This window comes from Leucoraja erinacea, chromosome 17, assembly GCF_028641065.1.
Source record: "Leucoraja erinacea ecotype New England chromosome 17, Leri_hhj_1, whole genome shotgun sequence".
NCBI lineage: Eukaryota > Metazoa > Chordata > Chondrichthyes > Rajiformes > Rajidae > Leucoraja > Leucoraja erinaceus.
This window is the reverse complement of record NC_073393.1, coordinates 6,842,400-6,856,774: the sequence shown is the minus strand read 5'-3', so window position 1 is coordinate 6,856,774 and position 14,375 is coordinate 6,842,400. Positions and strand designations below refer to the sequence as shown.

Below are 14,375 nucleotides of genomic sequence, written 5' to 3'. Positions count from 1 at the left end.
GTTTTTCCACCAGTCTTACCATCACCTTTGGAAACTTTTATTGCTGTTTATCAATATGAGGACCAAAGTTGTGCCAATAAAAGTCAAAGAAGTCAAGTCAAATCAACTTTATTTGTCACATACACATACAAGATGTGCAGTGAAATGAAAGTGACAATGCCTGCAGATTGTGCAAAAACTACAGAACAAAGTAGAACAGAATCAATTTTTACATGTTAGAAAAAAAACAACGATTTTAAAAAGACACAACTCAATAGTAAATTAGTACAGTAAATTAATCCCTTGTGAAATAAGAATTTACAGTCCTGATGGCCTGTGGAAAGAAACTGCGCCTCATCCTCTCTGTTTTCACAACATGACAGTGGAGGCGTTTGCCTGACCGTAGCAGTTGGAACAGTCCGTTGCTGGGGTCGTAGTGGTCCCCCATAACGTTGCTGGCTCTGGATCTACACCTTCTGATGTATAGGTCTTGCAGGGGGGCGAGTGTAGTTTTCCATAATGCGTTCGGCCGAACGCACTACTCTCTGCAGAGCCTTCCTGTCCTGGGCAGAGCAGTTCCCAAACCAGATTGTGATGTTGCCGGACAAGATGCTTTCTACAACCCCAGAGTAGAAGCACTGAAGGATCCTCAAAGAGACTCTGAATTTCCTCAGCTGCCTGAGGTGGTAAAGGCGCTGCCTTGCCTTACTCACCATTGTGGCAGCGTGTGTTGTCCATGTCAGATCCTCTGTGATGTGGATTTGTCAACGACCACTGTCCGCAGAAGACTTCATGAACAGAAATACAGATGCTACACTACAAGATGCAAACCACTGGTTAGCCGCAAAAATAGGATGGCCAGGTTACAGTTTGCCAAGAAGTACTTAAAAGAGCAACCACAGTTCTGGAAAAAGGTCTTGTGGACAGATGAGATTAAGATTAACGGTCTGAAGAAGGGTCTCGACCCGAAATGTCACCTATTCCTTCGCTCCATAGATGCTGCCTCACCCGCTGAGTTTCTCCAGCATTTTTGTCTACCTTAAGATTAACTTATATCAGAGTGATGGCAAGAGCCAAGTATGGGGGAGAGAAGGAACAGCCCAAGATCCAAAGCATACCACCTCATCTGTGAAACACGATGGTGGGGTTGGTATGGCCTGGGCATGTATGGCTGCTGAAGGTACTGGCTCATTTATTGTCGTGGATGATACAACTGCTGATGGTACAGGTAGTAGCATAATTAATTCTGAAGTGTATAGACACATCCTATTTGTTCAAGTTCAAACAAATGCCTCAAAACTCATTGGCCGGCGGTTCTTTCTACAGCAGGACTATGACCCCAAACATATTGCTAAAGAAACAAAGGAGTTTTTCAAAGCTAAAAAGTGGACAAGTCAATCACCCGATCTGAACCCGATTGAGCATGCCTTTTATATGATGAAGAGAGAACTGAAGGGGACTAGCCCCCAAAACAAGTACAAGCTAAAGATGGCTGCAATACAGACCTGGCAGAGCATCACCAGAGAAGCCACCCAGCAACTGGTGATGTCCATGAATCTGAGACTTCAAGCAGTCATTGCATGCAAAGGATATGCAACAGAATACTAAACATGACTACTTTCATTTACATGACATTGCTGTGTCACAAACATTATGGTGCCCTGAAATGGGGGGGACTATGTATAAACACTGCTGTAATTTCTACATGGTGAAACCAAAATGTATAAAAATTGCCTTTATTAAAATCTGACAATGCACTTTAACCTCATGTGATTTTTTTATATTACAAATCTCAAATTGTGGAGTACAGAGGCAAATAAATAAAGGACGGGTCTTTGTCCCAAACATTATGGAGGGTGCTGTATATATGCAGTACTTGGGGGAAAATTTCCCTCAGCGTTTCTGAAGGAATTGTGGTCAGCATTTGAGTTTCTGCATGCTTGATTTCCTTTACCACTGTCATGATTACATTTTATTTTAACGCATTGTTGTCTGGGTTTACTTTTGCGTCGTTCCGTTTATTCTTGGACGAAAATCAGCGCAAAACGAACGACTCTCCCAGGAGAACAAAGAACTCCAGTTGCACTATCTGGAACACAAGCAACAGTTGGATGAACTAAAAGATCGCATGAAGTTTTTCACCAAAGTAAGATGCTTACCTACCTGAACTCAATTTATATCAGCTAGATTGTGACAGTGGAATGCTTGAAATGTTTTATGCATGTCATAAGTATACTAGTTTTATGCATCATAAAGCCTCAAAAAAGAGAATGTAAAAATGTGATAGTTTATTTATTCATGATATTCAAGCCAAATGTCATATTTGGTGAGAATCTACTATGTCATTTTCAGTTATGCCTGTATTATTCATTTCCATTTAATAAGGCCTTTTATTGACTATTTTAATTTCAGGAGAGTGATATTGATGTGGCTGAACTTAGTGAAGCACTGATGCTCATAAAGGTACTGTAAAGAAGTTGATCCCTTTTCCAATTCACGTCTGCTCTGTGGTCTAATAACAATCTGACCCTTATATGCCCTGATTGCAGTGACTAGCATTTCAAGAGGCCAATTCATTGGTGATCTTCAAGTGCCTATTGCAGCCCAAATAAACAAAAAACCTCAAAAAGAGAAGGGAAAATTTGTTAGAGAAAAGCGGTATTTAGTTTATTTTGACTTAGTTGGTGTTTAATTTACACAATAACAATTAATTAGAGCATTTTCAAAAGTTCTGCATATATTTATATTCGTATTGTTGAGAGTGGTTGTTCACTATTAAAGCACTGCAATCTTTTTGGAATCTGAAGGTCAGATCAGAATTATAAGGTAATAGAACAGTGTAGCAAATGCACAGGCCCTTCAGCCCACAATAACTGTGCTGAGCATGATGCTAAGTTAAACTAATCAACTCTACCTGCGCGACCCATATCTCTCCGTTTCCTGAATTTCCATGTGCCTCTCTGAAAGCCTCTTGAATGCCACAGTCATAAAAGCTTCCAACATCATTCCTGGTAAAACGTTTCAGGCACCCACTATTCTCTGTGTAAAAAATCCTTGTCCTACACATCTCCTTTAATCTTTGCTCCTCTCACTTTGCCCCTCTTGTTCATATGCAAGTTCACTTGTCACTTTGATTTTCTTAATCATCCTACCCTGTACTGCCAGGCACATTTGGTGAAGCTCAACATAAAATTGAGGAACAACATCTCAACCTTTTAGATGCATGTTTTACAGTCTTTCCAAATGAGTTCAGCAATCGCAGATTATAACAATTCCCCGTCCTCAAACAGGGCCTCAACCCATAACATTGACTATTGCTTTGTCTCCACAGATGCTACTTGCCCCAGCCATTTTGTTTTCTCTAGATTCCAACATCTGCAGTCTCTTGTGCCTCCCGTAAAACAATTGCCTCTCTTTTGGCTAGTAATAATGCAGCAATTCCTCTTTGTATCCGTTGTTTATTAACTTAACCCATTATGCTCATTATCTCTTTGGTTATTAAATCCATCTTGCCTTCGTTATTATCACGGACACCTTTTTGCATCTGTCCCTTTTTGTGTGAACCTACTTCCTTAAACATACTTAATTTCTAACTTTCTCCATTTCTGATATAAGATTTTCATCCTAGAATGTGATTTCTTTCTCTGGATATTCACACTTGCCTGTTAATGACCGTTCTCATCATTTCAGATTTTCAGCGTCTACATTTTTGATTTTCTTCACTAATTTCCACTTGACCATTAAAATTGTAGTTGATTTTGTTTGTAACTAGTCGAACAAAGCTGCCTAGAAGGGAGGATTTGTCTTTACCCAGTCGCCTACTTTTATCTATGTTATAGGTTCGTAAGCATCAGGAAAATGGAAATCTTGAATTTATGGAGAAAGTGGAGGACAGCATTAGTAAGGATTCCGAGATCTCCATACGAGAGCTTCAGGCAACGCACGCGGAGACCGTTCAGGAACTTGAAAAGACAAGAAACCTGCTGTTTATGCAATACAAGATTAATAAAGACTATCAGGTAGTTTTCTACATTAAAAAGATAGAGCAAATATTTCAAACATAATACCATTTTTACGACATGGTGCAAATGAGGAATGCCATGAAGAAATTAGCTATGTGGCTGGAAACTTGAATGGAAATATTAATACAATAATTGGCACATGCTCTGTCATTTCACCCTCAGCATTATCATCAGCTTGTTGACATTTTCTTCCTCATGAGTGCATTGACATATTTTCCATATTAAGTCAGAAATTATTGTTGATTAGGTGTGCCACATGTGGATTAAAGTTTATGATTTTAAATGCACAATGAGAGACAATTTTAAATACCTAATTTCAGGCGAGCAAATTTTCTGAATCTGAATACAGTAATATCAGAGTCAGCTTGTTTTGCGATAGTAACTAGGACAGACCAACTGATCCTGATAACAACACTAACATTTTATGAATAAACAGGCAGTTAGTTTAGTTTAGAGATACAGCGCGGAAACAGGCCCTTTGGCCCACCGAGCCCACACCGACCAGCCATCCCCGCATATTAACACTATCCTACACACACTAGGGACAATTTACACATACACCAAGTCAATTAACCTACATACCCATACGTCTTTGGGGTGTGGGAGAAAACCGAAGATCTCTGAGAAAACCCACACGGTCGTGGGGAGAACGAACAAACTCCGTACGGATAGCAGCCGTAGGCGGGATCGAACTCGGGTCTCCGGCGCTGCAACGCTGTAAGGCAACAAATCTACCGCTGTGCCACTGTGCTGCCCATTGTTTCTAATTTGTTTCATACACTCAAGACATGCCTTGGCCCATAAAGCTAACTATCCTGTTGACCTTTACTATCAAGTCCTGAACCACTTTTGAATTCAAAGTGTCACTTTCCCTTGGATTTCCTTGATTTTTAATTTCTTGATCATTTTGATCCCACGGATTTACTTTATTAATTCTTGATACTCTCTAAGACTTGTCTTAGAATGATCTTCTGAAAAAGCAAAAAATAAAAGCAAGTAGCATAAAGGTTCATGAAACAATTGTAGGAATATTTTTAAATTACATTTAAAACCCCGTGGACATTTTAAAAGGCATTCCCCATGCAAGCCAAGTTGACATCCTCCTTGCTGGCTTTCTATGCATATGTTGGGGGCTCAGAATCCAGTGCATGTTGAGGCCAGAAAATAGTACATCATTCTCTGGCACTGCAGTTTTCAAATACAGTTCAAACCTTCTTAGACCTGGTCACAAAGTGAGTGAGGCCAAAGATCAGCAAGAAATTCTCTGAAAGTAATTTTGAGCAAATTTCTCATCCATTTTTCATGTACTAAGAAGTGAAAATCAGTGACGAGATGTGACTTTGTTTCTGATTTTTATGATTGAGCCACTTTCTAAATTCCCAAGTACAAATCTTCAGAATGTAAACATGTTAAATGATTTGTAGGGATTTGCATCTTGTTTATTAATTCTGAGGAACATAATTTTTGCAAGTGAATGAGTTCAAAAATCATAATAGATGTAGATCATAAGTAGGTAAAATTCCGTTTCATTCACTCTAAATTTCAATCTTGTGAAAAAGGACTAAAAAAGGACTAAGCTACTGAAAAAAAATCTATTTTCTGTTAAGCCATTCTATTTTTCTTCATTCGCAGATGTACTAAACTTGAAGGGAAGCTCCAGAAGCGTGACTGCCACGTATTGTCAATGTGGAAATAATTAGACAAGTGGCAATTTGAATATTTAGAAGAGGCTTAAATATGTTGCCTATTTGATACATTTACAAATTAATGAAAAGTAGATTGGACGACTTCTGTCAATTCATGAGGCAGAAAATCAATGTTAGCTTTTGTGTAATTCGTAATGTACCGTAGCTATATTTTTAAGCAGAGAAAGGAGTCTTTAAGTAAACCTAAACTTCCTGGGAATTCTTTTTAAAGAAAGCAATTAAGAGAAAGTAGGGGAACATTAAAATATGAGTAGCAACAGTTGCTCTAATAATAAAAAAAATGTTTTCTTGTAATGTGACTGGATGCTATCTAAAATTGCTATGTAGCAGAAAAATAAAGTAATTTAATTATATGTATTTTTTTTTGTAATAAGTGAGGCTATTGGTTTTCTTTTCATGCCAGGGCTTTAGAAAAAAGATTAAATAGACATACTTATTCATCACCAGGCATGTTAATAGTATCATTTTACTTCGACAGTTAACTTCATCTTTAAGCCGAGTGAAAGGGAATGAAATCATTTCAAGTTCATAACCGGTCTTTTGATAAAATGTAATTTATTTTTGAATTCTATGTGCTCTTTACAAAATCCCATCAGATTCACTGTATTAAATATCGTAGATAATATATGGTAACTGAAATCTAGCTTCACTATGAAAACAACTAATTATATATAATGCAAAAGAGGTCCTTACAGAATATAAATAATGTATATTTATATGAATAGTGGCACCAAATAATCTTCAATTTATCATAACAACTGTAATGAAGAGGTAAATGTGCATGAGAAGGAATAAGAAACATAATTCAGATTCTGTAAGACAGTCTATTTAACTTGTGACCAGACAAATCAATAATTATTATTTATGAATCACTATTTCTACAGAATTGTGGCTTTACAAATGATCAAGAAATCCATGCACATAAAACTGAAATGCCACCATGTGTGCAGCCAAGCTTAGGTTTTGATTTTATTTGTTTCTGAATTAAGCGAGTGGTTTTCAAAGTATAATCTTTGTATTAAATTTATGTATGATTTTACTCTATACATCCTGAAGTGATCTAACTGATTTAAAACAACCCCACTTGAGGAAATCTGTGAATTATGTAGTGCCTCACATGGGTCTTTTAAATTCAAAGATATCCTCACCAGTCGATTTTTCTTCCCCTGCCTTGTAAACTTTCTCATTTAAACCACTCTTAAAATTTGAATGCTTCTTCGTAGCAGTTAAATTGATTTACCAGAAATTTTTAATCTCATAAACTTAATCATTGCAATGGATTTTTGCAAAAAATCTATTGGATAGTCTTACGTACTATCAAATGCTGGAATTTGCACGTGAATATAAAATTAGAGTAAATTGATAGTTCCTTTCTTTATGAGCTGGAGTAGCTGTATAATGAATCTTATATTGTTGCTTTGTTAGCAAACAGCATGGAACCTTGTATCGGCACAACTATAATAATACTGTTTTGAATCTTAACCAGAACAATCCACATTATACAAACCAGTTGAAGGTATATAAACATAGATCTTACAGATGCAGTCCATGATAGGGGTGATCTGCAGTATTATTGCAGATATCTGGCAAGTTTGCTCTGTTCCACAATACATTAGGCTTTCTAATTAAGCAGTTATTATGGCCAATGCTTCACAATGAGCATTACAATAGAGATAGCCTTGTTTTCACTGTATAACCTGTAGATATTTCCACCAGTTTGGTGCACTGAGCAAAATTACATTTGAAGACTATCAAAGTAGCAAAAACCAGTCTGTGTCCCGCATTCAGGCCTTCTTCAGAATTTCATTCAAATGGAGTATTTGAAAAAAATACTAAGGAAATCTCCTCTAAACAAGGCAACATTTTTTGTACTTTTGCTGGACCTGAAGCCAAGTATTGCCATCTGCCAGAGATTTATAAATTTTGATAATTACTCAAATCAATTGCCACCAGTGATTGTGATTAATTAATGAATGAACTGTAACCAATGTCTAAATTTGAACACCGTTTGAATTCAGTTTTCAATTAAAAGCTTAAAATAATAAATTGAATTATTTAACAAATCAAATTTTAAAAAAAAACACGGAATGAACAGTATTGAAGCTGAATAGTTTCTGTTTTAAGTCACATGTGAAATATTGGTAAGCACAATTGTGCAGAGGCCACCAAAATGTAACATTTTGACATTATTTTCTGAAATAATATTAACTTTGATTTATTTTCATAATAGAATAATCAGAAAGTATGTAATTATCTACTTTTCTTCTTGAACACATTTTTAGAATGAGGTTAACACTGTGACCAAGAAAATGGAAGATAATGATCGAGAATATGAGATGAAACTGGAACAGTATGCGCAACTACTTGATGTTAGAGCTGAACGAATCAGAAAACTTGAAGGTATGTTGAAACAACTTTAAAGGCAATTGTTGAAAATATTTTTCATTTCAGATATAAATATTACAAACTTTTTAATGAAAATGGAAGAATATAGGTCCTAGCATCTGGTCCCTTATTATTTTTGTATCTGAATTAACTGTTGTGCATGTATAGTTCTCAATCTATAAAGTGCCGTCAGAAATGTTTTTGCAGCATCTATCAGTATGGATGTTGTTACTGTATAGAACTTCAACTATTTTTGTGTATTGCTGAAGTAAAGTTGAGGGGCATTTCTTTCCCTCTGCTCTTTTCTGAGGGCTTTGTTCTCACAAGCTGTAGATAGAAAGCACCTTATCTGAACAACAATTCCTACCCAGGCTTCCTATCTGGGCACAGGTGACAGTAAATATGTGAGGAGGGTTCATCATTAACAACAAAGGGAAATGTTATGCAGCAACATCCAAGGTTAATTTAGAACATAATAAAGCTTCTGGCCCTTCACTAGAGAAAGGCTGAGCTTCATGCTTTACGTCTGACCAGTCTTCCAGCTGAAACTATACAGCACACGTACTTACAGAACTATAGTCTAACATATATAGTCTATATATCAGAATACTCAAAATGTCATAAGATATGAATTTACAAGTACAGGGATTGAAAAGATGCATCTATTCATGAAATGGTTATTCATACAAGTAAAAATAATTATGTTACATAAAAAAGGAACTTTTGAGGATTATAGTAGTGGCATTCCATTTAGTAGCGTGGAAGTAGCTCAAGACAATGGCTAATTATTAGATACTGGTTTCACAAGCACTAAATGAAACAGCATACCACAGTAGCAGCACTAATACTCGCTATTAAATTTAATGTATGGTACCAAGTGAATCACAGAGTTTAGATAATATAAACTATCAATCTACTGCATTAGGCTTTTTTTGATGTTCACAAAGATTCCACAATTGTCTTTTTTTTGGACCTCCTGCAGACTACTATTTTTCAATAAAAAAAATCTGGGTGTATTGCAGGATACATCCAAGACTGAAAAAAATAATGTAGGTAATTTATATGTGATTTACAACAGTATGACAAAAATCGGCAGCCTGTTTTAATCTACGTGCCATCATTGTTGGTTGTAAAATCTTGCACATTTAAGCCATGGCTTAAAAAGTAAAAAATATGCCAACATAATTTCAGTGTGCAGTTTCACATGTGACAAATAAAGCAGCATTGACTACTTTCTTTTTCTACAGGACGGTGCTTTGTTTCTGCTTTGTCTTTGAATGGGGGAAAACTTATTCTACTCATTATTTCAAGTAAAAGTGTAAACAAATGTATAAAGAATTTACTAAAAGTTTTGTTGGAAATAAAAGAAAACCATCCACCAATAGGGAAATCCATGTTTGTTGCTTCCATAACAGAAGCTTCATTTCAAGTGGTTACGCTAATATTTGTGTTTTTTACGTAATAATGACGAAATCTTTTAAATTTCTACTTTTGCTCAAATAATCGATTATTTTTCTTCTCCTGCATTTTGGGTGCATTATGGGTTAATCATCTTTTCAAAAGCAGGATCATTAGCAAACACCCTTCGATGTAATATCCTCTTGGAAGTTTTAATTAAGATGTCCCTGCTGTGTGTTAAAAAAGGCCTTTGGTATGCAGTGTTTCATCTAATTCATCCCAGAATAAATGTCAAGTTGTAATCCTTGTATGCTGAATAGCTCATATTCCAGCAATCTGCAGAGGTATTTTCAATCTTCTGTGCTGAAGAACTTGTTAAAAATATGATAACTATAGTGTGTATGTTCTATATCGTCTGTTTGCCATGGAGAAAATTGCATTACTGAAAAATATTAAATATTTGCATGCATTTTCATCTTTTTCAGCCCAACTCAAAGACATAGCCTATGGCACCAAACAATTCAAATTCAAACCAGAATCAACAACTGATGATGAAACTGATGAACTTGATGTAACTGTCCATTTAGAGCGTGGAGAAAACTTATTTGAGATCCATATCAGCAAAGTGAACTTCTCTCCCGAAGCCATTAAGGTTTTTGGTGAGCAAGAACCTGCCACTTTCTGCACCTATGCATTCTATGATTTTGAACTCCAGTCCACTCCTGTAAGACAAGGGCTGCAGCCAGTGTTTGATTTCACATCTCAATATGTTGTCCGAGTGGACGATTTCTTCCTGCAGTATTTGCAGAAAAGCACAGTCAAACTAGAGGTACAGCTTGCGTATGGCACAGACTATGAAACCATTGCAGCATGCCAGTTACGAATGCATGACATCCTGGAACAGAATGGGAGACTTTTTGGCACAGCATTTTTGGTTGGTGAGTAAAATGCACAGTAAAACTGAATGCCTTATATTTGCACAAGTCTTCACATATTACTGAAAGTTACCATTTTATACAGTCTGTGCTCATTACATTAAACTTAAGCATTTATCTTAATCACAATACTGACCACTATATTAAATTGAAGGAAAATAAAGTGCTAACTTGGGAGGCACAGTAGCTCAACTGGTAGAGCCACTGCCTCACAGCTTCGGAGACCTGGATATGATCCTAACCTCAGGTACTGTCTGTGTGGAGTTTACACGTTCTCCGGTGATCTCATGGGGTTCCTTCTACATCTCCAAGACTTGCTTCTTTGCAGGTTAATTGTAGGTTAATAATCCCTAGTCAGCAGGGATTGGATGCAAAAACAGAACTAGTGCGGACGGGTGATCGATGGTCAGCATGGACTCGGTGGGCCAAAGGACCATTTTACATGCCCTATCTCAGAACCAAACCAAATTAACAATTCCTCTCTTACTGTAGCTTATCTTTATTGCTAATGTTTGTATACCTGCAAGGTTTTGAGCATGGAATTATGGAGACAACTTTCACATGATGTCACAGCTCATGCTGATTTTAAAATCCTTCATATTTAACTCAATTTCTTGTTGTGTATGTTACTTATGATTTGCGGTGGGAAATCAAAGCTAAGCAACAAAAAGTAATTGCACGGATATGTTGCACTCAATACATTTTTAATATCATTTATCAATGAAAATGACAGAGCCTTTCAAATCATAGGATATGAAGCATTTAAAATATGTATTAGCTTTGAAATATTTTGTTAGTCTAGAATGGAATACTCTTTAAGCGTGTAGTGTTATTTTTAATGATTTATCAGTCAGCATATCTGACAATTCAGGTCAAAGTCTAAATGGGAAGACAGCAAATGAATGAAAATCTTTGATTAATATCTTTGATCAAACTTATTTTTTTGACAACTAATGCCCAAATGATGTTAGCAGTAGTTTGTTAGCTTAAATTACTATAGTGCGTTCATAGAAACTAAGCATTGTAAAACGAAGTAAAATTACCATTTTCATTTGTGTGACATGCCAAAATATATTACAGGGGATTAATATGTTTTATATCAACAAAATAGAATTCATATTACAAAAGAAAATGCTAATTCGCTGCCAAAGAAAGGCAAAGATAGATCATGTGTTCTTTTTTCCTTCATTTTTTTTGTCTCTGTGCCCTTGTTTTAACCACTGGGAAATAACAAGCAGTTCGTCTTTTCATTTTATAATTTTGGCACATGTAGTTCAAAATTTCTGTATGATTGCTTCAAGTTGCACCAAAAAAAGCTTGTTTATCGGTGGATGTTTGGAAGTTTTTATGTAAACCTAATGAACATTATGGATTTGATATAACTGTATACAGAAAATATGTTTCGTATTCTGTCATTGCAGATGGAAGCAATCTTTGTGACAGTAATGTAGTGGAACCATTTTTTTATTAAAATCCTCAAATATTAACTCTTCACAGCACTTTTTCAATTTTCCCATGCAAGTAATATTTAATTCATTGAAAAATCCTTTCTTACCTCACTCTAAGTGTGTCTGGCACAGCAATAAATTGGCCATATTTTTCTTACTTTCTCAATTAAGACACTGGCGGACTTATTCCCATGTACCTATGTTCTAATTACACGTCTAAATATCCCCATTGTCTCACGTACATATTTAACCTCAGCACGTTGCCACTGGAGATATTAGATCACAGAACAGTACAGCACAGGTATAACTTCTTTGGCCCACAATGTCCACATTGAACATGATACCAAGTCAAGTTAATCTCCTCTGCCTAAATGTGATAGAAACATAGAAATTAGGTGCAGGAGTAGGCCATTCGGCCCTTCGAGCCTGCACCGCCATTTAATATGATCATGGCTGATCATCCAACTCAGTATCCCGTACCTGCCTTTTCTCCATACCCTCTGATCCCCTTGGCCATAAGGGCCACATCTAACTCCCTCTTAAATATAGCCAATGAACTGGCCTCAACTACCCGCTGTGGCAGAGAGTTCCAGAGATTCACCACTCTCTGTGTGAAAAAAGTTCTCCTCATCTCGGTTTTAAAGGATTTCCCCCTTATCCTTAAGCTGTGACCCCTTGTCCTGGACTTCCCCAACATCGGAAACAATCTTCCTGCATCTAGCCTGTCCAACCCCTTAAGAATTTTGTAAGTTTCTATAAGATCCCCTCTCAATCTCCTAAACTCTAGAGAGTATAAACCAAGTCTATCCAGTCTTTCTTCATAAGACAGTCCTGACATCCCAGGAATCAGTCTGGTGAACCTTCTCTGCACTCCCTCTATGGCAATAATGTCCTTCCTCAGATTTGGAGACCATCTCCTTGCTCATTTCTGTTGTGGTCTATTATTTCATGTTTAATTCCAATTAGTGCAGAGGGGCTATCATACAGTACTTGCCGGATTGGATCCCACAGTAGGACATTGACAAAGGCCATCGTCCCCTGCCTTGAATTATTCTGAGTCCCTTTGACAGTAGTCAAAGTTGAGGATGAAGTTTGCTCACTAATCCTAGTCATTTGTAAATACCTTGACAGGCAGACTCTTTAACATTATTAAAATGAAAGTAAATCATTTAAGATTTAGAAAAGTATGTTAATTAGATACATAGAAGAAACAAATAATTAAAAGTCACGTTGCAAAGCATAAAGAAGGGTCTCGACCCGAATCGTTGCCTATTCCTTCTCTCCATAGATGCTGCCTCACCCGCTGCGTTTCTCCAGCTTTGTAATATCTATAATGTAAAGCAAAATATTTTTTCAAGAACTATTTCCTGTTCGGCTCTTAGATATTTGCCTTACAATCCCCCCCTGAAATCAATGCCAGGTGTCTTGGCAGGAACTGAATGGCATGGGTGTTGCCATGATAGTCCATGTGAAGTCCAGCCGCAGAGTGAACTTGGATTTGGTTCTCCAATTCACAGCACGTGCGTGAAAGTCCAGGAATTACTTCATTTTCAATTGCTGAATGGCATCATTTTCAATTGGAAACATTGGGAAAAGTCAAAACAGACTGCGTGTTTGAACTTCTTGGTATCGAAAGGAACCATCATATGGCCAGATGCTGTTTATTATTCTGTTTTCTTGTTGACTGTGATCAACAATCGCAGAACCAAATCCACACAGAACCTTCCTCCATCAGGCAGGCTCATAATCAAGATGAGAAAGTGATCATCACTTTATTTTCACAGTTGCATAGCCAATTGGTGAATGGGATGTTACTGACCAGCAGTGGCCATACTCCTCTAAATTGATTGCAGCATGATGTGTGGACATTGTTTGGGGTTTCAGTCAGCCAGTATAGACTATACCATCTGTACTTTAAGTATAAAGAAGGATATTCTTCCCGTAAGACAGTGAACTGTCAGCATGGTATTTTGGCTGTAGAAACCTAAAGCAGGTGGTGGCCAGATGGATCATCTTCAACCCAGTTAGTACTTTCCTGCCTCAGTACAAAGTTGATGTAATGGGTTAAGAACGCAAGAACTTGAAAGCAAAAGATGGCCATCTGGCCTTTCAAGCTTTCTCTACGCTCCTCTGGATCGTGACTGATCGTTAGTCTGCAGTTCACCCATATCCCTCGTTTCCCTTGATATCCAGAAATTTATCCATGTCTGTTGGAGAAAACTTGGTAATCCCTCCAGGATAGAGAATTCCAAAGACTCACCAGCATCTGAGTGAAGAAACCTCTCCTGATTTTAGGCTTAAATGGCCTGTCTTTTTGTCAAATGGAAGGGCAGTTAAGTAGTTAGATGATTGATATCATACATAACCATTAATAGATCTTCTTAAGCAATTAGCTTAGGCGCATGGCTTCTTGAAATCTATCAATTTCAATGGATTAATTTGAGTTGTCTTTGTGACTGTACTGATACCATGCCACCATTTCTTGCAAAAGGTGTTCGATGA

At 36.9% G+C, this 14,375-nt stretch overlaps 1 protein-coding gene across 2 annotated transcripts in view; it reads left to right on the top strand.

Annotated features, from left to right (window-relative positions):
* rpgrip1l (RPGRIP1 like) overlaps positions 1 to 14,375 on the top strand; it is a 112,289-nt gene that overhangs the window by 44,826 nt on the left and 53,088 nt on the right. For both annotated transcript variants that reach the window (XM_055648433.1, XM_055648432.1), the window contains exons 12-16: positions 2,019 to 2,125; positions 2,392 to 2,442; positions 3,819 to 3,998; positions 7,990 to 8,107; positions 9,976 to 10,428. In XM_055648433.1, the coding sequence (XP_055504408.1) occupies positions 2,019 to 2,125; positions 2,392 to 2,442; positions 3,819 to 3,998; positions 7,990 to 8,107; positions 9,976 to 10,428 (909 nt within the window). The remainder of the gene's footprint in view (positions 1 to 2,018; positions 2,126 to 2,391; positions 2,443 to 3,818; positions 3,999 to 7,989; positions 8,108 to 9,975; positions 10,429 to 14,375) is intronic.